Consider the following 23,692-nt stretch of genomic DNA (forward strand, 5'->3'; position numbering starts at 1 on the left):
AGAACTCTGGCTGAACATTTGACCTCTTTCCATATCTGAGGTAGAACTCACGTAAAAGGTTTTTTTCAATTGTCCGACATTTTGCAGACTTTTAAGTATAGTCCGTACATTTTTAATAAGGGTGCAGTCAAGGACACTCCAGCTCAATGTTAGCGTAGTTTAGCCATTCCTAAACCAGTTTTAATGCATCTTTGGCATCATTGTCCTGGCAGAGAAGCAGTTGTGTCCAGATTTATGCCTCTGATCTCTACACACGACAGCCAAGCAGTTAGGATGTTCAGTAACCACCAGCCTCCAGCCTGCCATACCATCATAGTTATTGTTCACAGCGTTAATGTTGCCTTGGGTCTTTTAATGCCTCTTTTAGGGTCAGCTCAGGCAACTTGGTACAAAGCTCTGTCACCCAAACATGAAGGCCACACCGCGGGCCCTGAGGAGTGTGCGGACCTGGATGGTCATCCAGGGCCTCTGACTGGAAGGAGTCCAGATGTTTTTTTTTTTTTTTTTTTTTAGTCACATTCTTGATAGAGAACTGGATACAGTCCAAATAAGCCCCTTGCTGTCTGTCCTGTAGTTTTCCCAGTGCGTTCTCAGGCCAGGTTGCAACAGTCTTTTTGGTGGGACTGGCCCCGGGTCTTAGGGGTGGTGTAGGTTGGGAAAAGTAGGAGCGAAAGATGATCTGACTGGCTAAGGATTTGGAGGGGTGCAGCTCTTTAAGTGTGTCTGATGTTGGTGTAAGCATGATCCAAAAATGTTCTCTCCCCTTGTAGAACATTTAACATTTTGGTAAAACTTTGGGAGTGTAGTCTTTTAGTTTGGCCCTGTTAAAGTCCCCATAAATTACTTGAACATCGTTGGGGTGGACCACTGCTGTTTATTAATGGTGTTTAGAAGGAGCGAGAGCGCTGAGAGAGAGGCGCTACGATCATAACCGTTAGCGTTCTCTGCAGAAAAAAAACGTCCGGCATCTAACAGACATGTTTCCTGTTCTTTTAATAGACCCATCAGAAATATTATAAATCTGGTTAAAAGCTTAAATACAGCCACTCTAAAGGTGACCGCCATGCTAATTTGAGTTTTTTATGGTTGATTGGAACTGATCTTCTTCCCATTCCTATGGAAATACATCATACACCTTCACTGAACAAGTTTCTGAGATATGGAAGAAATATAGTCTCAATAGAATAAAACATCTGATTCAAATGAGAGTATATTTCTTCCTTAAATAAAGAGGTCAATTTTTTTTAAAATATGCAGACAAGTTATTCTGAAAGAGATAATTCTTAAATTTTTCTTTTCTGTGGTGAAGGTTTCCAGCAAACCCTCAGACTGCTAGTTTTTGTTATTTTGAAACTTTTATGCTTATTATTAATGGTCATCAATCAGGAAATGACTGAATGCACCAGAGAGCTGACACGCAAAAAGTGAACCAACGCAGTATCCAATTTATGTTAACATTTCATGTCCAGTTAACACACAAAGTGTTTACTGGGTCACTTTTCCCGAACCTAAATAACACATGTAAGGCCTTTCAGGTTTGTAGACAACCTGTATGTTCTTTTCACAAGTCATCATGTCAGATGGTGACATCATCTAATTTAGGAAAGGGTGTGGAACTCTAAAATGCAGAAATAAGCTGGATGAAAACTATAAAAGGGGAGTATGAGGCTGGACAGCAGATATCTCAGAGGAAACATCGCTACTGCAAAGGTAGGACAGTTGGAGAGGCTTAACATTCTTACTTTAATAACATTGACTGCAAATAAAAAATATATTCTATGGTCTTTATTTGTATAGCGATGAGTAACATCTTTAACTCATGTTTTTCTCTTCCTCAGATGAATTTGCTTGCAGTTATTGCTGTTGCTGTGTGTGTCCTAGCACCACATGCTGACTGCGCATCAGATAACATCGGTAAAAATCCCTTGTCAGACCTGGCTTGTGTTTGAAGTTATATGCCATCTACTGGTTATTAACTGTGCTTGAATTGATATTAGATATATACTGGTTGGTCTGTGTGGTAATATTCATTTATTGTTATGTTTTTTCACAGAAACGTCTTTTATATTCAGAATTGTCTGTAGTGTCACAGTCTTCTCAGAGCTGAGACACAACAGGAATGTTCAAGGTCTTCTCCGTCTCCTATCTGCAGGCCTGTTGCATTTAGACGCACGCCTGAAACCAAAACACACTGTTCTAGCGTATTACACTGAATGAACCTTGCGGAGGCTGGTGCACCCACAGTGTTTGCGTAGAGCCAATTAGATTGCATTTTGTGCTGAAGTCCAGCCTATTGTACAAGGTGCCTTTGGCCCAAGAAGATAAGTATGTGATGTATTCTGATGACGATGGTCTTTCTACGGATAGAGTCCCTCGGCGTACATTTTGGTATGTGACCAAAATGAATTAGACTTTGGCTTCTGAGAGCATAGGTCTCTGACTCCTTTCCCCAAAAACTGGGTGATAGATAAAGCTAAAATCAATGCAGAATAATTGTTCCTATTCTCTGGGTCAAACTGCCCCTCACTGAACTAACTGGCTTATTTCTCTTCCAGCCTGGTGTTACCACCACCCATGCTGCAGTAAGTATCCACTTTTCGCCTCTCTGCGCTCCATCCTCTCGCTCTCTTTGCTCCAGCCGCTTAAACAGCTTCTCTCCTGCAGACTACCGCACCTGGCCGGCCATTGCTCCTCAGTTCTGCAATGGAACACGTCAGTCCCCCATCAACATCGTGCCAGCTGCGGCAAAGGGGAACAGTGACCTGGTGGAGTTCAGCTTCAAGGGCTACGGCAACACCTACGCCTTGAAAACCATCGAGAACACCGGGAAGACGGGTATGTGGAGAGGCTGGGTTCGGCATTTCTTTATCCGTTCACGCTAAACGCGAGATTTCATTGGATCCTACTCATTACTGTTTTGTTGTTAAGAATGATTTGCTTGAATTTCTTTCTTATCAATTTCCATTTACTGAAAAAGTAACTATTTAAAATCATTTTACGGCTGTGTTTTTCAACCCTGGTGATCAGCGCGCTTGCTCGAAAGCTACTCTTCTGCCACTTCTAGACTTCTCCCTGCTCCAAGCACAGCAGTTGATTTAATTCAGGTGTGTTGGAGAAGGGCTGAATCTAAACATTGCATTAAATTCAATTCAGTTAAATTTTATCTATATATATATACATAGCCCAATAGCCTCTCACTCGCATGCTGTCCAGCTCTGCAAATGAGCTAATTAATGAGCTGCGTGTTGAATCAGGACATTGAAACCACTGTTCTAGGTTCAGAAAGTACACTGCATGGTTTTAAAAGGGTTTAATTGTACACTTGAAAGTAAAAATTCATAACCACCTTAAGACTTTAGGTCACGCATATACCAGGAAGTTAATTTGATTGATTATAAGTCCACTTATTTGCTGTTTTTCTTTTACCATGAGTGAGAAAACACCAACTGTATGACATCTGTAGCTAGCTACTATACTGGGCGGATGGAAAGTATAGTTGGAGAACAATTTATTCTAAAATCTAACTGGATATAAATGTAACAGAGACATTTTAGTTTGCATTCATAAAATATCAGTTGCCTGGGATGAATTCCACTTTCCTACCAGAACTCTTGCAGCATCGGCTACTTTCTGCCAAATCTGTGCCTAAGTCTTGTTTTTGCAGCAGCAAAAAAAATGTTTATCTACGGTCAGAGGCAATGTTTTCTTGGACTATGAGTTTATATTTTTTTTTATTTATTCTTATAGTTAAAGTGACCTTAAAAAGAGGCATCCAGATCTCAGGGGGAGACTTGTCTGAATGCTACGACAGCCTGCAGTTCCATCTTCACTGGGGAAACGGAGCCGCTTACCCCGGGTCAGAACATACTGTGGACGGCAAGCGCTACCCCATGGAGGTATTTCCAGTCTTTCTCTAAACTTTTTATTACTTAATAAAAAAATTGATGTGTCCTCTCTGGCAGTTTCGCACTCTGAATTGCTTTCATAGTGCCAAAGAGAACCTCACAGATTTACATACAGGTGGAGCATTACTGCTTTTGCTATAGTGCTCAGCTTGATACGCATGCAAAAAACTTTTTTTGGACATTATTTTGGGATTATTTCAAATTCAATGGACACAGAAATGGAAAGGTAACAAAGATTGAAAGGAAAGGCGAAGGGAGAGAAGGTGACAAAAATAGAGCAGAGAATACAAAATAACATCCCTGGAGTCTGCTCCTACACCTGCAGAGAGAGATATATAAAGAACAACAAAACAAACAGAAGAAGTATCACAGGTACAAACAACCAATAGCTATGATGACATCACCGAAAAATAGGCATCTTGTATTTAATACAAGATGTGTCCAGTGACAGCCAAAGCTAATAATAGGGTTTATCTGTAAGCACCGGAATCAAAGCACCTGTAGGTGTTTGTGAGGGTGTGCTTGTATATGTAAGGTTTGTCCATAATGAAAATGCTCAATATTGGTTGTAAGAAACCAAAGACCCTCCCCCAGTCAGACACTGCAGAGACCAGAGCCCTAGACATTCAAAAGGACAGCCACAGGACAGGACAGGACCAACGCAGGGGCCGCTGCCTTCTCCATCCCAGAGGAGAGCTCCCAGCAGCCGCAGTGCAGCAGCCTCTGGGGCTGCAGAAGCCTGCTATGGCAGAGCAGATCCAGCCATGGGTCCAGACACCCGAGACCTGAGACTGCCCTTCAGCAGAACCCCGGCAGAGCCAGGGGGGTTTGTAAACTTTTTAGACTATACTATATTATCTTGCTTTAAAAATGTTTTGTTTTATTCCTCCCTCAGCTACACATTGTACACATCAAATCCTCCTTCAAGAGAAACACCGATCTTGCTGTTGCTGATTCTGAGGGAGTTGCTGTTCTTGGTTTCTTTATTGAGGTAAGCAGAGATGATCTGAAGTGAGAGCTTTTTTTCTCTACAGCTGCTTTATCAGCATCTCTTTGCTTTTAAAGGAGCTGCCAGGTACGAGAAACCAGCCAGCCAGCTGGAAGACCTTGACCTCCTACTTGTCAGATGTCTCGTTGGCTGGTAAGACTGACCTCCTCTGAGACTTATTTGTGAGTCTGTTTAAGTGCAAGTGTCTTATTTCAGTGGTCATTTCTCTCCTCAGGCCAGAAGTCAAGAATAAAATATAGGATTTCTCTGGACGATCTTCTCTCTGGGGTGGACCGCTCAAAGTACTATCGCTACCTCGGCTCCTTGACCACCCCTACCTGTGATGAGGCTGTGGTTTGGACCGTGTTCAAGGAGCCAATTAAAGTCAGCAAAAACTTGGTAAGCATCATCATAGGGGGTCCAAATTCATATATATATATATATATATATATATATATATATATATATATATATATATATATATATATATAACCTGCAATGGTCACAGAAATAGCTTGAACCTTAGTGATGTAATAAAAAATGAACTAATTAGCATCACAGGTGTCTAGTTACAATCTTGTAACTAGCAATGATGCTAATTAGGACTACAGGTATTCACTGTGCTGTTTGGTGACATGGTGTGTACCACACTCAACATGGACCAGAGGGAGCGAAGGAAAGAGTTGTCTCACTACATTAGAAAGGAAATTATAGACAAGCATGTTAAAGGTTAATGCTATAAGACCATCTCCAGGCAGATTGATGTTCCCGTGACTGAAGTTGCACATATTATTCAGAAATGTAAGATCCATTGGACTGTAACCATAAAATAAATTATAAAAAGGCCAGACAGGAATTTGCCAAGCTACATGTTGACAAGCAACAATGCTTTTGGGAGAATGTCTTTTGGACAGATGAGACAAAAATAGGAACTTTTGGCCAAGGCACATCAGTTCTGTGTTCACAGACGGGAAAATAAAGCATATCAAGAAAAGAACATTGTCCCTGCTGTGAATCATGGAGGAGGCTCTGTGATGTTCTGGGGCTGCTTTTCTTCCTCTGGCACAGGGTGTCTTGACTCTCTGCAGGATGCAATGAACCCTAGAGAGAAATATGCTACCCAGTGTCAGAAAGCTTGGTCTCAGTCGCAGGTTGTGGGTCTTGCAACAGGATAAGAACCCAAAACAAACAGCTAAAAACATTCAAGAATGGCTAAGAGGAAACTTTCGACTATTCTGAAGTGGCCTTCTATGAGCCCTGACCTAAGTCCTGTTGAGCATCTTTTGAAGGTGCTGAAACACGCCGTCTGGAAAAGGCTCCCTTCAAAGCTGATACAACTAGAGCAGTTTGCTCATGGGTAGTGGGCCAGAATACCTGATGAGAGGTCCAGAAGTCTCATTGACAGGAAGCTTTTGATTGCAGTGATTGCCTCAAAAGGCTGTGCAACAAAATGTTAAGTTAAGGGTACCATCATTGTTGTCCCGGCCATTTCCATGAGTTTAGTTTTTATAAATCATTCTGTTGAAGCATGGTTGAAAAGCAATGTCTGACTTTCATTTGTTCATTTGTATATCATTTTTATTTATTATTACTTTTGTCAGATTTAAGTTCTTTATGCGAAGGAGTCTAATTTTTGTAAATGTCCCCCCAGATTGACCTCTTCAGCACAAGGCTGCACATAGGTGACACGCCCTATTCACCTCTCATGGTTAATGTGTTTCGAGGCATCCAGCCATCGCAGCCAGTCTCAACGCAGCCGTCCTGCACCATACCTCACCGCCTTCTGAAAAAAAAGGGGACAGGCTGGGCTTTTTTCTGGGGAGAAAACTAAAAAGCTAAGGTCACAGCTCAACCAGTGTTTGAACTATCCTACTTTGGAATCAAATGTGCGTAAAAAGCTTCAACTGCTGTAAAACATCAATGCATATGTAATAGTTTTTGTTCATTCCTTGTTGTTCTTCTTCTTCTAATGACAATAAGTTTTATTTACAAAGCACCATTCAGAACACTCAAGGACACTGTTCAGAACAAGCAGAACAATAAAGATAAAACATTCAACAGTGAAAGTTACAATGAACCGGTAATCAGAGAAAGAATGCACTATGCTTCAGCTTTTTTGATATCTTTTATCATTTTCATAAACTTCCTTCTTAAAATGTTTTGCATTTCAATCACATTAGAATTGGTCCAGCTCAATTTATTAAAATTCTAAACTCCTTAAAGCTGGTCTACATCGTTCTGTTCTAATATGAAAATCTTTCAAACCCAGTTTTGTGATTTATGAAACTTTTATTTGCCTATTTCAGCTTCATGTACTTAGTATACAGCATTACCTAAACTTTAGGTCAGTTCCTTTTTGACTATTTAGGTTTTTCAAAAGATATTTTGTCTTTCTTTTGCCAAAATTTGTATTAATTCTTTCAAATTCAATAAATGCTACTTTATCGGTTTTCTCTTCTTGAGCACTTTTCTGTAGGAGTTTGCGCTTCTATAGCAATCAGCTGCAGCTGATGCCTTGATTCTGAAATATTTCCTTCATTTCTTTCACCCTTCAACAGAAGGTTTTGCAGACTTCTGTCTGTTATTCCACTTTAGCTTTCAGTTTTTTTGTTGATCAGCTGACAGCTTAGCTGTTGTTAATATTTATGCTCCTGTCAAAGTAAGAATTGGTTCATCTGATCATGGAATAAAGTGGGTTTGATTATTTGAGCATTTGTACTGTGTGGATTAAATGCATGCATTTATTTAGAGATTTAAGGCACACATAAGAATTAATTTCTAGATAAACATCTAGGTGGTGACGCATTTTTCCTACCGATGTCACGTTATGAGGCACCACCCCCTCTGGGGGGGATTCCTACACGATGCTGGAAAAGACTTAAAATTCTCACAAACACTTAATTGTTGCTGCTAAGGGTTGCCCAATTAGGTTTAGGGGTAATCACTTTTTCACACAGGGCCACGTAGGTTTAGATTTTCTTTTTCCCTTAATAATAACAATTTTTATTTAAAAACTGCATTTTTGTGTTTAGTTGTGTTGTTTTTGGCTAAAATGTGAATGTGTTTGATACTCTGTAACAAACAAATGCAAAAAAACAGGCAAATGAAATTATCTGCCAATTGAAATAGATTTTTGCACTTAAAATGAGAACAACTCATCTCCATCATCTGATTTCAAGTGCAGTATATTTAATTATCTTATGTTAGGGGTGAAAATACTCATTCCATTGGTAGCTTACCTTGTTAAGCTGCTCAATTTAAGGACAAATACACACTTTTCAAGAAAATGTTACTTACTTTTAGTTTCCTTTTTGCAGTGTGAAAGGTTCTGGGAAACAAGGTTCAGGGTAGCCTAGTCACAACTTTTAGACCTGACAAAATTTGTATGCACAAAAACCCGCTGTCTGTTCTTGTAAAAAGAAAAAAGCCAAATAGTGAAAGGTTCTGATTACATTTTTGAATATTTGGGAATTATATGCTTAACAGTTGTTTTTGCTTTTTTGCACACCTGCAGTTCCATTGAAACAAACATTTATAGTCCATCTGGGAGAATCTCTGAAAATGTGTTTTTTTTTGTTAATTTTGTTAATTAAGCAGTGCAGCTACATAGCTTGCATTTAGACAGATACACGCCAACCCTTAAGCCTTACAGACAAAGACAAGGAAATTCAGATAATTACCAACCTTTGAGCTCCACAAACAGCATTACAAAGTGTACAAAATCCAGTTATCACATTTCTAATTGTAATAATATCAAAACTGCATGAACTTATAAATAATCTGTTAAATACATTTTTTAAACACATCTACAAATAAAAAATAACAGTTAGATTTGGAAATGAAATGAAGGTGGCTTAACTGTCATAACCATCTTAATTTGCATGGCTGGATCAGATATGGAGTTAAAAGGATCGCTCCACTTGCTGAATGGTGGTGCTAAATACCAGTCAATCCCAAAGAGACTTTATTTTTGTCCATTTTTATCCTGCAAACATGTGAAACTGAAGCAAGATGGGAGCGTATTGCTGTTTCCGGGCTGTCAACGACACATTCTGAGCAGTAACAAAACAAACCTCTCTGCAAGCAGACCCTCTAATAACTCATCTAAGGCTGAATGATGGTTAAAAAAAGGGTTTCTTCTATAATTCAGTGCAGCAAAAACAGGTTCCCTAAATAATCCACTAATTATTTAGGGAAATCAACGCGTTAAACATCAGCAGGACAGCAGCCAGGATCAGATAGTCGTTCCTCAGTGACAGAGAAGATCTGCTGAAGGCACAGGCACATTCCTTTGGATCTCCAGAAACCTCCGGAGTGAACGTAGGAGGAGGACCTGGACAACGCAGCCAGTCTATGGCGGTGGACTTGGGGGATACGTATTCCTGGTTTATCCCTCCGTTTTTGAGCACCCAGTAGAAGTCGTCCTTGAAGAAGTAGGCGTCTCCTGGAGAACAAGGACGGCAGCAACTTTCAGTGAGGAAAAGGGCAACCAGAAACGCTTCACCTGAGCGACACGCGAGCGCATCAACAAGAACAAACTGTAAACTGATCTGCCTCTATAATAATGTTTGGTGATTACATTTGCAGATTCCTCTTCTGTCCCATGGATCTTAAACCTTGGTGTTTTCCCAGAAACAGTTAGAATCCATCAGGGGTTTGATTCCTGACTTCTGCTTCATGGCTGCTGTGGACAAAGGCCTCTACAGCCCCAGAAAAACGTATTAAAGTTGTAGTGGTGTGGTGATGAGTAGAATCCTAGTCAATTGGTTAATGTAACATTGTGCCAAAGACAGTAGCTTGTTGTGACTCTTGAGGCAACAGCTCTAAGAAACTGTTAAACAACATCTTTATAAGTTCAAAGACAGAAATTAATCAATGGAAGACAATAATTCTAGGTATTTTACAAATATATTGAAGATATTTTTGAGTGCTGATGATCTAATGACTAGTGTATGTTCTACATAAACACTGACATGAACTTGCAGAACAGCAGCTCTTGAGGACAGGAAATGGGCAGCCCTAATTTAGGGGAAAACATGCAAATATTCATGCATATTTATATAAATTACATCAAGATCAAATCGTGTTGCATTCTTAAAGAGCAGGACTGTTAGAGACACATGCTGCCTGTTGAAATCTGGTGGAAACTTTTGACACAGATAAAAGAATGTTACAAGTCACAAGTCAAGTAGAATTAATGATTTCTAAATTCGAACCATGTGCTTTTTAAAATCTTGTTTGCAGCTATTTGCTTGCAGACATTAAATATGTGCTGATATTAAATATGTGCCGATATTAAATATGTGCCGACATTAATGAAACAGCGTTGCTTTGTAAATGTGTCCACTGTGTATCGCTTGCTCCATTAAAACCTCTGCACACAAATTTGGTCAATCCTTGAGAAAAGACCTGATCACTGTGGCGAGGTTTTTATTTTTTAACTCGTCATCATCTGCTCAGAATCAAGTTTGTGAAGGTCTTGTGTTCCTTCTAAAAACTCGCCCATATTCGCCACATTGGCAAAAGTGCTTAAGTCGGAGGCAACCGGACTTCCGCTCAGTTTCTCTAAAAACCTTTCGACACCTCTTCAGAAGTCTTTGTCAATGCAGAATTTAGAAAAATTCCCGGACAGGTGTTGAAACGTTTTCAGAAAAAAATTACAGAAAGTCCTCCGATTTGAGCCAGTTTGCTGTTGCGATGACCCGAATAACGGAGAATTTGCGCAGGCAATCGCCACATTGTTATTTAGAACATCTCATTTTATTGTGATCTCCCACTGGGTTTACCACGTTTTTAGTTCATCTTCGTCAACATGTCAGATAGACTGGTGTCATTCATATAAAAATGTTATTTTGTTTATCTGCCTGCACTCGTCACTGAAAATGATGATAGAAATAAACTCGCTTGTAGCTCATGTCCAGATGTGGGCAGTAACTAGATAGGAACTTTTTGAAAACAATCATCTTTTAGGAGTACTTTTACTACACTGTGCTCTTTACATTTACTTGAGTAATATTATTTCAAAAATATCAGGACTCTTACTTGAGTGAAAGTTTTGGCTACTCTACCCACCATGAGTAGCTTCACTGAATAAAGAACATAAAAATGCACCAAACACACACCTATAATTTATGTTACTGGAAGTACATTGCACTGTTCTAACATACTGGATACACATTAACTGCTGTAAAGTATTGGTCTAGTGTGTTATGTTGAAAAAAAATCAGAAAAGTGTTTCTCCTGTCTCTTTTAGTTTATTTGTAATTGTTTTTTTGTTGTTGTTGTAGTCTTTAAAACACCAGAATTTGTACTTTATATTTTGGTCTGTCCAGTTAGATCACTTTTAAATATCGTATCAGATGTTATGATTAGTTACTCAGTACTTTAGCAGCCTTCCTACCTAATACTTTTTTTTTTTACTTTTACTTGAGTAATTTCTTACTTGGCTGCTTTTTACTTTTACTTGAGTAAAAATATGTGCTGCTCTTACAGTAATTGAGTTCAGTTTTTGCTAACTCCACCACTGTTTATGTCACACCTTCACAGCATATTTGTGCAAGCGAGCAGATTACTACCTTCCCCAAAGGTGATGATGTCATCCATGTGGGTTGGCATTCCCGTCCAGAGGTCGTTACTCCGCGGGTAGTTGGCATCTGGCTCCTTGGTCGTCTGCTCGGCGTTCTGGCCTTCCTCAAACCTCCAGAACTGCCCCCCACTGAACAGGTAGGTTTTGCCGTTGTGGGCCCAGACGAAGGCAGCATCCACCCTGTCCACCTTGGTGCCGCTCGGCGTCCGCATGTTCCAGTCGGACAGGGGCCGAGGGTAGCCACTCATGGCAATCGTGTCTTTGAAGACCCAGTACTGAGAGCCTGAACACGTGGAGGGAACATGTCTGAGTCAAAATGGTTCAAAACACTTTGTGGCTATCTGTTTGGAGGCAGTGCCTCGCTAAAAAATATTCACACCCCTCAACCTTTTGCATATGTTGTGATATTACAACCACAAATATCAATGATTTTCACTGGGATTTAATGTGACTGAACAAAACAAATCAGTAGAAAATTGGGAGTTAGAAGGAATATGAAACGTGGTTTTAATTTTGTGTTGTTTTATTTTTACAAAAGAAACTCCTGAAAAGTGCAGAGTACAAATTTCTTAATCACCCTTTACACTGATGACCCTGAACAAAATCCAAGGCAGCCACCCACCTTTAGCAAAGTGTTTTCAAAGAAAGATGGACCTGAAATGACTTTTTATCGTTATTTTGAAAAGAACTAGACTCCTTTCTTTTAATAAGGTAAAGATGCAAAACCCTTTTTAAATTTTGGATCTACAATGATTTACTCATCCCATTCCTACAAAAACTTTACATTATTTAATTTGTTAAATAGAAATATAGCATGCTGAATTCACAATATATTTTTTCTAACTTTAGATATTTTTTCCCCTTCTTTTTAGGCCCATGAGTACTTTTGGCTTGACCTGTTTTGGCAGATGTGACAAAATGTTTTCACACCATTGATCTAAACTGGCAGCAAGAATATTAATAATCAGAGAAGCAGCCAAGAGATCCTCGGCATCTCTGGAGGAGCTGCTGAGATTCACAGCTCAATAAGAGCTAAGAATATTCAATAAGATTCAATGAGTACAAATGAACCTTAGAGAACCAAGTTGGTCTTAATGCTGAAATAGTTTATATCAACGAAAACTCCCTCCCTGCATTCTTTTGAAATGGAACAAACATGTCAGCGTATATTAGTCACGGTCACACCTTCTGCTGCCAAATGGAGCTACAGATCGAGCTACGTCATCAGCCGAAGCAGCATGGACTCTATCCGCAGCTTTTTGTCACCCGTACCAATGAAGAAGATGATTCTGCTGTCACTCTTCCTCTCATAAACGGCGTCAACCTTGTTTGTCCCTTTTGGAAGGCCCATCCAAAAGTTTGTGATCAGAGCCGGCCTTAAGGACACCAAGGAGCCATCTCGCTTGGTCCTCCAGAAATGTGCACCTTTTCAAGAAAAGAGAGTTGAAGCTGTTTGTTTTTGACACGCATTTAGAGGAAACCTTTCTTCACATGGTTTTTCTTACCTCTAAAGAAGAAGACCTCTCCTCTGATGTTTGCTACTGCATCAAAGCCTCCCTGGTATCTCTCACCGAATGAAGGCTCAGGTCTGGGACAGGGAGAGTTTAGTTAAACTCAGATTTGTTTGAATGCAGTTTTAGTAAAGCGCCACTAGATGGCGCAACATGATCAAAGGTGGCCACAGCAAAGCTCTGACAGCCTTGTTGTGACCCGGCAAAAGCCACAGCTTCAGTCAGAAGTTTGCATACATCCATAATCTGCAGGAATATAACGATTTTTAAAAAAATAATAAAAATAAAACTATATTGCCGTGGATAGATACTGCAACATACCGATTTAAATTAGAAATGAAAATAAAATTGGGTGTAAAAGTTTGACTATATTGTTACATATTATACATAAACCTCCAATAATACAGTGTTTGGATAAATCTGTGTTTCTAGTCAGGGACACCACAAAGTTTTAGGCAGACATCAACAAGCTTCTGTCAGAACTCTGGCTGAACATTTGACCTCTTTCCATATCTGAGGTAGAACTCATGTAAAAGATTTCTTTCAATTGTCCGACATTTTGCTGACTTTTAAGTATAGTCCGTACATTTTTAATAAGGGTGCAGTCAAGGACACTCCAGCTTAATGTTAGCATAGTTTAGCCATTTCTAAACCAGTTTTAATGCATCTTTGGCATCATTGTCCTGATGGAGGAGCAGTTGTGTCCAGATTTATGCCTCTGATCTCCACACATGACAGCCAAGCAGTTAGGATGTTCATGAACCACCAGCCTCCAGCCTGCCATACCATCAGCGTTGTTGTTCACAGCGTTAATGTTGCCTTGGGTCTTTTAATGCCTCTTTTAGGGCCAGCTCAGGCAACTTGGTACAAAGCTCTGTCACCCAAACATGAAGGCCACACCGCAGGCCCTGAGGAGTGTGCGGACCTGGCTGGTCATCCAGGGCCTCTGACTGGAAGGAGTCCAGATGTTTTTTTTTTTAGTCACATTCTTGATAGAGAACTGGATACAGTCCAAATAAGCCCCTTGCTGTCTGTCCTGTAGTTTTCCCAGTGTGTTCTCAGGCCAGGTTGCAACAGTCTTTTTGGTGGGATGGCCCCGGGTCTTAGTTGGTGGTGTAGGTTGGTAAAAGTAGGAGCGAAAGATGATCTGACTGGCTAAGGATTTGGAGGGGTGCAGCTCTTTAAGTGTGCCTGATCTTGGTGTAAGCATGACCCAAAAATATTCTCTCCCGTTGTAGTACGTGAACATCGTTGGGGTGGACCACTGCTGTTCATTAATGGGGTTTAGAAGGAGCGAGAGCGCTGAGAGAGAGGCGTTATGATCATAACCGTTAGCTTTCTCGGCACAAAAAAAAACGTCCGGCATCTAACAGACATGTTTCCTGTTCTTTAAATAGACCCATCAGAATTATTATAAATCTGGTTAAAAGCTTAAATACAGCCACCCTAGAGGTGACCGCCATGCTAATTTGAGTTTTTTTATGATTGATTGGAACTGATCTTCTTCCCATTCCTATAGAAATACATCATACACCTTCACTGAACAAGTTTCTGAGATATGGAAGAAATATAGTCTCAATAGAATAAAACATCTGATTCTAATGAGAGTATATTTCTTCCTTAAATAAAGAGGTCAATTTTTTTAACAACAGAACATTTTTTAAAAATATGCAGACAAGTTATTCTGCAAGAGATAATTCTTAAATTTTTCTTTTCTGTGGTGAAGGTTTCCAGCAAACCCTCAGACTGCTAGTTTTTTTTTTATTTTGAAACTTTAATGATTATTATTAATGGTCATCAATCAGGAAATGACTGAATGCACCAGAGAGCCGACACGCAAAAAGTGAACCAACGCAGTATCCAATTTATGTTAACATTTCATGTCCAGTTAACACACAAAGTGTTTACTGGGTCACTTTTCCCGAACCTAAATAACACATGTAAGGCATTTCAGATTTGTAGACAACCTGTATGTTCTTTTTAAAAGTCATCATGTCAGATGGTGACATCATCTAATTTAGGAAAGGGTGGGGAACTCTAAAATGCAGAAATAAGCTGGATGAAAACTATAAAAGGGGAGTACGAGGCTGGACAGCAGATATCTCAGAGGAAACATCGCTACTGCAAAGGTAGGGCAGTTGAAGAGGCTTAACATTCTTACTTTAATAACATTGACTGCAAATAAAAAATATATTCCATGGTCTTCATTTGTATAGCGATGAGTAACATCTTTAACACATGTTTTTCTCTCCCTCAGATGAATTTGCTTGCAGTTATTGCTGTTGCTGTGTGTGTCCTAGCACCACGTGCTGACTGCGCATCAGATAACATCGGTAAAAATCCCTTGTCAGACCTGGCTTGTGTTTGAAGTTATATGCCATCTACTGGTTATTAACTGTGCTTGAATTGATATTAGATATATACTGGTTGGTCTGTGTGGTAATATTCATTTATTGTTATGTTTTTTCACAGAAACGTCTTTTATATTCAGAATTGTCTGTAGTGTCACAGTCTTCTCAGAGCTGAGACACAACAGGAATGTTCAAGGTCTTCTCCGTCTCCTATCTGCAGGCCTGTTGCATTTAGACGCACGCCTGAAACCAAAAAACACTGTTCTAGCATATTACACTGAATGGACCTTGCGGAGGCTGGTGCACCCACAGTGTTTGCGTAGAGCCAATTAGATTGCATTTTGTGCTGAAGTCCAGCCTATTGTACAAGGTGCCTTTGGCCCAAGAACATAAGTATGTGTTGTATTGTGATGACGATGGTCTTTCTACGGATAGAGTCCCTCGGCGTAAATTTTGATATGTGGCCAAAATAAATTAGACTTTGGCTTCTGAGAGCATAGGTCTCTGACTCCTTTCCCCAAAAACTGGGTGATAGATAAAGCTAAAATCAATGCAGAATAATTGTTCCTATTCTCAGGGTCAAACTGCCCCTCACTGAACTAACTGGCTTATTTCTCTTCCAGCCTGGTGTTACCACCACCCATGCTGCAGTAAGTATCCGCTTTTTGCCTCTCTGCGCTCCATCCTCTCGCTCTCTTTGCTCCAGCCGCTAAGACCGCGTCTCTCCTGCAGACTACCGCACCTGGCCGGCCATTGCTCCTCAGTTCTGCAATGGAACGCGTCAGTCCCCCATCAACATCGTGTCAGCTGCGGCAAAGGGGAACAGTGACCTGGTGGAGTTCAGCTTCAAGGGCTACGGCAACACCTACGCCTTGAAAACCATCGAGAACACCGGGAAGACGGGTATGTGGAGGGGCTGGGTTCGGCATTTCGTTATCCGTTCACGCTAAACGCGAGATTTCATTGGATCCTCCTTATTACTGTTTTGTTGTTAAGAATGATTTGCTTGAATTTCTTTCTTATCAATTAACATTTACTGAAAAAGTAACTATTTAAAATCATTTTACAGCTGTGTTTGTCAACCCTGGTGATCAGCGCGCTTGCTTTGAATTGGTGGCTGATAAACAGGCTGCTGTAGAGCTTTCAGTCACTGGAATCTGGTGCCATAAAGCAGGGCAGTGTGTAACCCTGAAGCACCTATCAAACACTCTTTAACCCTCCTATTATGTTCATTTGTTAGGAACAGCAATGCTGTTCCCGGGTCAGTTTGACCCGGTGCATCTTTAATTATCCAAAAGATGTCTGAAACCAAAAAAATCCTAACAAGCATTGTTAATATTTCATTACTAACTCCATTACTAACTATTCTATCAATATTTAGTGCAATGGTGTTCCTTACCTCTAACAGGTAATGATCCAATTATGATAATTCACTCGTTCTTCAAAAAAAAACCTGCATGTTCAAACTTTTTTTAATGTTTCACTACTTTATTACTTTTGAAAGACCAACATATAAAACACAATAGTTTTACACAACATTGAAACTTAACATTTAAATTTTGTTTTACATACATACACTGTTTATGAACCAGAAAATAACAAAATCGCAATACAACAAACAAGCAATTGCAATATGAACAAGGTGTATGTGCGTGTGTGTCTGTCTGTCTGCCTGTCTGTACATCTACACAGCACAGGTGTGACATGTCATCACACTGTGCTTTGTGCAAATTAATTGTGCACATTTCGCGCAGGTCATGCTTGTCTTGACATCGTCAGATGGCCTGCAGACCTGGCTCCTCTTCCTCTTTCTTTTCCCCTCAGCAGCAACCTATAAACAAGAGGACCATGATTATTTTACTATGGTGTCTTTTTGCTGATCCCAAGACACACACAACTCACTCTCATACACTTATACACACACATGCACACACACACACATTTACTTACTTACTTATTGGTGTACTTGATGCAGTCCTCTCCTGGATCTCCCTCACCGTGGCTGCAGCGGCTGTGGTCCTTGGCAGGTGCTGCCTCCATTGGATGTGCGGTGTCACAAGCGCCTTCCCCAGCTCCTTGAGAAAGATGCGCCTCTTGTACAGCTTTGACACATTCCAGTCAGAAAATATCTCCGTCCAGATGATAAATGCATTGTAGGCTGATACAACGATCATGTTATAAAAGATGACCAATGGCCAGCGCGCAGTCATCCGTTCGGTGCTGTAGTACCTTGTCACTTTGTCTAAGTTGTCTAACCCCCTTTTTGGTGGCATTGTAATCAAGGATCATGCTTGGTTTCTGGTCCTCTATTGCGCCGATTTCAGCATTTTTGTGCAAAGTGCTCATGAGCACAACATTTTTTGCCTTTTTGGGGCAGTAAGACACTAGGGCTGTGGTGTCTGTGAAGGCAAACATGGAAGATTGAGGGGCCCTGTCCTTGATTACCAGCAGCTCAGCAGGGAGTTCAGCCCTGTTCTTTCGGACAGTTCCGACCATAGTAAGCTTTCTCTTTAGAAGCTCCTGACCCAAGTTGTAGTTTGTGAAAAAATTGTCACAGGTTATGTTCTGTCCCCTGAGACCCTGTGCCATGTCGAGCACGACCCTTGTGCCCTGATTCTTCCCTTATTCCTCCAACTGGCTTTCCAGTGTAAACCTGCATGTTCAATGCATAGCTGGTGTTTGCATCACATGCTGCCCAGATTTTTAGGCATGTATTGCCTAAATGGGCAGCGACCTCTGAATGCCACCAGTCTTTCATCCACTGTGTGTGTGTGTGTGTGTGTGTGTGTGTGTGTGTGTGTGTGTGTGTGTGTGTGTGTGTGTGTGTGTGTGTGTGTGTGTGTGTGTGTGAGAGATTGGGGTGAAACATGTCTCACAGTTGCAAAGAAAGAAATAGTGTGACATTTCTGACACCCTTTTACCTCCAGTTTGACTGCTGGGTCAAATTGACCCGAACAGTATCTATGTGATATAAACATACAGGGGGTGGTTGCAAATATGTGAGATGAACCATTTTCATATTATATGTTGATTACACTATTTAAGGCAAGCAGAAGAAGTTTCATACTAAAAAAATACTTTTAACTATTTTTCCTAGATCTTCAAACTTTAAAACGGGTCAATTTGACCCGCAACATAACAGGAGGGTTAAAGTGAAAGATTCAAACTGTAACTTTGTGCTTCAGTCCAGCCTACCGATCAAAACTTTGAGCCTGTGTGTCAGCCTCTTTCAGACCTGAAGTCAGCGTTTCATCCACACATTGCTCTGATTTTCATAAACCAGGTGTCTTGAACTTCAATCCTTGAGAGCTACTCTCCTGCCACTTTTAGACTTCTCCCTGCTCCAAGCACAGTAGTTGATTGATACCAGGAAGTTAATCTGATTATTTATAAGTCCACTTATTTGCTGTTTTTCTTTTACCTTGAGTGAGAAAACACCGACTGTTTGACATCTGTAGCTAGCTACTATACAGGGTGGATGGAAAGTATAGTTGGAGAACAATTTATTCTAAAATCTAACTGGATATAAATGTAACAGACATTTTAGTTTGCATTCATAAAATATCAGTTGCCTGGGATGAATTCCACTTTCCTACCAGAACTCTTGCAGCATCGGCTACATTCTGCCAAGTCTGTGCCTAAGTCTTGTTTTTGCAGCAGCAAAAAAAATGTTTATCTAGGGTCAGAGGCAATGTTTTCTTGGACTATGAGTTTATATTTTTTTTATTTATTCTTATAGTCAAAGTGACCTTAAATAGAGGCATCCAGATCTCAGGGGGAGACTTGTCTGAGAGCTACGACAGCCTGCAGTTCCATCTTCACTGGGGAAATGGAGCCGCTTACCCCGGGTCAGAACATACTGTGGACGGCAAGCGCTACCCCATGGAGGTATTTCCAGTTTTTCTCTAAACTTTTTATTACTTAATAAAGAAAATTGATGTGTCCTCTCTGGCAGTTTCGCACTCTGAATTGCTTTCATAGTGCCAAAGAGAACCTCACAGATTTACATACAGGTGGAGCATTACTGCTTTTTCTATAGTGCTCAGCTTGATACGCATGCAAAAAACTTTTTTTGGACATTATTTAGGGATTATTTCAAATTCAATGGAACAGAAATGGAAAGGTTATAAAGATTGAAAGGAAAGGAGAAAGGTGAAGCAAAATGTTAAAAGAGAGAGAAGGTGACAAAAATAGAGCAGAGAATACAAGATAACATCCCTGGAGTCTGCTCCTACACCTGCAGAGAGATATATATAAAGAACAACAAAACAAACAGAAGAAGTATCACAGGTACAAACAACTAATAGCTATGATGACATCATCGAAAAATAGGCATCTTGTATTTAATACAAGATGTGTCCAGTGACAGCCAAAGCTAATAATAGGGTTTATCTGTAAGCACCGCAGTCAAAGCACCTGTAGGTGTTTGTGAGGGTGTACTTGCATATGTAAGGTTTGTCCATAATGAAAATGCTCAATATTGGTTGTAAGGAACCAAAGACCCTCCCCCAGTCAGACACTGCAGAGACCAGAGCCCTAGACATTCAAAAGAACAGCCACAGGACAGGACAGGACCAACGCAGGGGCCGCTGCCTTCCCCATCCCAGAGGAGAGCTCCCAGCAGCCGCAGTGCAGCAGCCTCTGGGGCTGCAGAAGCCTGCTATGGCAGAGCAGATCCAGCCATGGGTCCAGACACCCGAGACCTGAGACTGCCCTTCAGCAGAACCCCGGCAGAGCCAAGGGGGTTTGTAAACTTTTTAGACTATACTATATTATCTTGCTTAAAAAATGTTTTGTTTTGTTCCTCCCTCAGCTACACATTGTACACATCAAATCCTCCTTCAAGAGAAACACCGATCTTGCTGTTGCTGATTCTGAGGGAGTTGCTGTTCTTGGTTTCTTCATCGAGGTAAGCAGAGATGATCTGAAGTGAGAGCTTTTTTTTCTGTACAGCTACTTTATCAGCATCTCTTTGCTTTTAAAGGAGCTGCCAGATACGAGAAACCAGCCAGCCAGCTGGAAGACCTTGACCTCCTACTTGTCAGATGTCTCGTTGGCTGGTAAGACTGACCTCCTCTGAGACTTATTTGTGAGTCTGTTTAAGTGCAAATGTCTTATTTCAGTGGTCATTTCTCACCTCAGGCCAGAAGTCAAGAATAAAATATAGGATTTCTCTGGACGATCTTCTCTCTGGGGTGGACCGCTCAAAGTACTACCGCTACCTCGGCTCCTTGACCACCCCTACCTGTGATGAGGCTGTGGTTTGGACCGTGTTCAAGGAGCCAATTAAAGTCAGCAAAAACTTGGTGAGCGTCATCATAGAGTTTCCCAATTCATATATATATATATATATATATATATATATATATATATACACAAACGCAAAAAATTGTTGGTACCCGCAATGGTCCCAGAAATAACTACAGGTAGGACTACAGGTATTCACTGTGCTGTTTGGTGACATGGTGTGTACCACACTCAACATGGACCAAAAGGAGCGAAGGAAAGAGTTGTCTCATTAGATTAGAAAGGAAATTATAGCCAAGCATGTTAAAGGTGGAGGCTATCAGACCATCTCTAGGCAGATTGTTGCACATATTATTCAGAAATGTAAGATCCATTGGACTGTAACCAACCTCCTGGACGTGGCTGCAGGAGGAAAACTGATGACAAATCAAAGAGACGGATATTATAAATGGTAACAAAAGAGCCAAGAAAAACTTCTAAAGATATTAAAGGTGAGCTTCAACCTACAGGAACATCAGTGTCAGATCGTACCGTCCATTGTTGGAGTTAAAGTGGACTTAATGGGAGACGACCAAAGAGGACACCATTGTTGAAAATAAATTATAAAAAGGCCAGACTGGAATTTGCCAAGCTACATGTTGACAAGCAACAATGCTTTTGGGAGAATGTCTTTTGGACAGATGAGATAAAAATAGGAACTTTTGGCCAAGGCACATCAGCTCTGTGTTCACAGACGGGAAAATGAAGCATATCAAGAAAAGAACATTGTCCCTGCTGTGAATCATGGAGGAGGCTCTGTGATGTTCTGGGGCTGCTTTGCTTCATCTGGCACAGGGTGTCTTGAATCTCTGCAGGGTGCAATGAACCCTAGAGAGAAATATGCTGCCCAGTGTCAGAAAGCTTGGTCTCAGTCGCAGATCTTGCAACAGTATTAGAACCCAAACCACAGCTAAAAACATCCAAGAATGAAAACTTTGGACTATTCTGAAGTGGCCTTCTATGAGCCCTGACCTAAGTCCTGTTGAGCATGTTAGGAAGGAGCTGAAACACGCCGTCTGGAAAAGGCTCCCTTTAAACCTGATACAACTAGAGCAGTTTTCTCATGGGTAGTGGGCCAGAATACCTGATGAGAGGTCCAGAAGTCTCATTGGCAGGAAGCTTTTGATTGCAGTGATTGCCTCAAAAGGCTGTGCAACAAAATGTTAAGTTAACGGTACCATCATTGTTGTCCTGGCCATTTCCATGACTTTAGTTTTTATAAATCATTCTGTTGAAGCATGGTTGAAAAGCAATGTCTGACTTTCATTTGTTCATTTGTATATCATTTTTATTTATTATTACTTTAGTCAGATTCAAGTTCTTTATGGGACCATTATGGGTTTTTCTTTCATTTGACGAGGGGAACCAACAATTCTGTCCGTGTGTGTGTGTGTTTGTGTGTGTGTGTGTGTGTATATACAATCTTCCCAGGAATCTAATTTTTGTAAATGTCCCCCCAGATTGACCTCTTCAGCACAAGGCTGCACATAGGTGACACGCCCTATTCGCCTCTCATGGTTAATGTGTTTCGAGGCATCCAGCCATCACAGCCAGTCTCAACGCAGCCGTCTTGCACCAAACCTCACCACCTTCTGCCTAAGTGGGACAAGCTGGGCTTTTTACTGGGGAGAAACTAAAAAGCTAAGGTCACAGCTCAACCAGTGTTTGAACTATCCTACCTTGGAATCAAATGTAAAAAGCTTTTATACATTTCTTGTATTTATAGACTTGCCTGTCTTCAACTGCTGTACAACATCAATGCATTTGTAACAGTTTTTGTTCATTCCTTGTTGTTGTTCTTCTTGTAATGACAATAAGTTTTATTTACAAAGCACCATTCAGAACACTCAAGGACACTGTTCAGAACAAGCAGAACAATAAAGATAAAACATTGAACAATGAAAGTTACAATGAACCGGTAATCAGAGAAAGAATGCACTACGCTTCAGCTATTTTGATATCTTTTATCATTTTCAAAAACTTCCTTCTTAAAATGTTTTGCATTTCAATCACATTAGAATTGGTCCAGCTCAATTTATTAAAATTCTAAACTCCTTAAAGCTGGTCTACATCGTTCTATTCTAATATGAAAATCTTTCAAACCCAGTTTTGTGATTTATGAAACTTTTATCTGCCTATTTCAGCTTCATGTACTTAGTACACAGCATTACCTAAACTTTAGGTCAGTTCCTTTTTGACTATTTAGGTTTTTCAAAAGATATTTTGTCTTTCTTTTGCCAAAGTTTGTATTAATTCTTTCAAATTCAATAAATGCTACTTTATCAGTTTTCTCTTCTTAAGCACTTTTCTGTAGGAGTTTGCGCTTCTATAGCAATCAGCTGCAGCTGATGCCTTGATTCTGAAATATTTCCTTCATTTTTTTCACCCTTCAACAGAAGGTTATGCAGACTTCTGTCTGTTATTCCACTTTAGCTTTCAGTTTTTCTGTTGATCAGCTGACAGCTTAGCTGTTGTTAATGTTTATGCTCCTGTCAAAGTAAGAATTGGTTCATCTGATCATGGAATAAAGTGGGTTTGATTATTTGAGCATTTGTACTGTGTGGATTAAATGCATGCATTTATTTAGAGAATTAAGGCACACATAAGGATTCATTTGCAAAATACAGATAAACATCTGTATTTTGGTGGTGACGCATTTTTCCTACCGATGTCACGTTATGAGGCACCATCCCCTCTGGGGGGGATTCCTACACGACGCTGGAAAAGACTCAAAGTTCTCACAAACACATAATTGTTGCTGCTAAGGGTTGCCCAATTAGGTTTAGGGTTAATCACTTTTTCACACAGGGCCACATAGATTTAGATCTTCTTTTTCCCTTAATAATAACAACCTTCATTTAAAAACTGCATTTTTGTGTTTACTTGTGTTGTTTTTGGCTAAAATGTGGATGTGTTTGATGCTCTGCAACAAACAAATGCAAAAAAGCAGGCAAATGAAATTATCTGCCAATTGAAATAGATTTTTGCACTTAAAATGAGAACAACTCATCTCCATCATCTGATTTCAAGTGCAGTATTTTTAATTATCTTATGTTAGGGGTGAA

At 40.3% G+C, this 23,692-nt stretch overlaps 3 protein-coding genes across 4 annotated transcripts in view; 2 read left to right on the forward strand and 1 right to left on the reverse strand.

Annotated features, from left to right (window-relative positions):
* Positions 1–1,623: 1,623 nt before the first annotated feature.
* LOC105926620 (carbonic anhydrase 4-like) overlaps positions 1,624–23,692 on the forward strand; it is a 51,939-nt gene continuing 29,870 nt past the window's right edge. For both annotated transcript variants that reach the window (XM_036141745.1, XM_036141744.1), the window contains exons 1-9: positions 1,624–1,710; positions 1,839–1,914; positions 2,556–2,582; positions 2,665–2,835; positions 3,748–3,896; positions 4,801–4,896; positions 4,971–5,046; positions 5,129–5,292; positions 6,545–6,777. In XM_036141745.1, coding sequence (XP_035997638.1) covers positions 1,663–1,710; positions 1,839–1,914; positions 2,556–2,582; positions 2,665–2,835; positions 3,748–3,896; positions 4,801–4,896; positions 4,971–5,046; positions 5,129–5,292; positions 6,545–6,724 — 987 coding nt within the window. In that variant the 5' untranslated portion in view covers positions 1,624–1,662 and the 3' untranslated portion in view covers positions 6,725–6,777. The remainder of the gene's footprint in view (positions 1,711–1,838; positions 1,915–2,555; positions 2,583–2,664; positions 2,836–3,747; positions 3,897–4,800; positions 4,897–4,970; positions 5,047–5,128; positions 5,293–6,544; positions 6,778–23,692) is intronic.
* On the reverse strand, positions 8,530–12,850 carry LOC118564318 (matrix metalloproteinase-17-like). Its single transcript, XM_036141749.1, has 3 exons — positions 12,752–12,850; positions 11,469–11,762; positions 8,530–9,337 (listed from the first exon to the last, which is right to left on the reverse strand). Exons 1-3 carry the CDS (start codon positions 12,828–12,830, stop codon positions 9,075–9,077), a joined length of 636 nt encoding a protein of 211 aa, XP_035997642.1. The 5' UTR covers positions 12,831–12,850; the 3' UTR covers positions 8,530–9,074.
* LOC118564317 (carbonic anhydrase 4-like) lies at positions 15,094–23,204 on the forward strand. Its single transcript, XM_036141747.1, has 9 exons — positions 15,094–15,119; positions 15,248–15,323; positions 15,965–15,991; positions 16,074–16,244; positions 19,081–19,229; positions 20,155–20,250; positions 20,326–20,401; positions 20,484–20,647; positions 22,088–23,204. Exons 2-9 carry the CDS (start codon positions 15,248–15,250, stop codon positions 22,262–22,264), a joined length of 936 nt encoding a protein of 311 aa, XP_035997640.1. The 5' UTR covers positions 15,094–15,119; the 3' UTR covers positions 22,265–23,204.

The sequence above is a fragment of the Fundulus heteroclitus genome, chromosome 10 (assembly GCF_011125445.2).
Source record: "Fundulus heteroclitus isolate FHET01 chromosome 10, MU-UCD_Fhet_4.1, whole genome shotgun sequence".
Classification (NCBI taxonomy): domain Eukaryota; kingdom Metazoa; phylum Chordata; class Actinopteri; order Cyprinodontiformes; family Fundulidae; genus Fundulus; species Fundulus heteroclitus.

What these genes read in the sequence shown, in the direction of transcription:
- LOC118564317 (XM_036141747.1), top strand. Translation starts at nt 15,248, where the DNA reads ATGAATTTGCTTGCAGTTATTGCTGTTGCTGTGTGTGTCCTAGCACCA. An exon ending in GCAAGCGCTACCCCATGGAG is followed by an intron (nt 19,230 to 20,154) that starts GTATTTCCAGTT and finishes TTCCTCCCTCAG; the next exon opens with CTACACATTGTACACATCAA. An exon ending in TTAAAGTCAGCAAAAACTTG is followed by an intron (nt 20,648 to 22,087) that starts GTGAGCGTCATC and finishes ATGTCCCCCCAG; the next exon opens with ATTGACCTCTTCAGCACAAG.
- LOC118564318 (XM_036141749.1), bottom strand. Translation starts at nt 12,830, where the DNA reads ATGGGCCTTCCAAAAGGGACAAACAAGGTTGACGCCGTTTATGAGAGG. An exon ending in CAGAATCATCTTCTTCATTG is followed by an intron (nt 11,763 to 12,751) that starts GTACGGGTGACA and finishes CCACGTGTTCAG; the next exon opens with GCTCTCAGTACTGGGTCTTC. An exon ending in CATCATCACCTTTGGGGAAG is followed by an intron (nt 9,338 to 11,468) that starts GTAGTAATCTGC and finishes CTTGTTCTCCAG; the next exon opens with GAGACGCCTACTTCTTCAAG.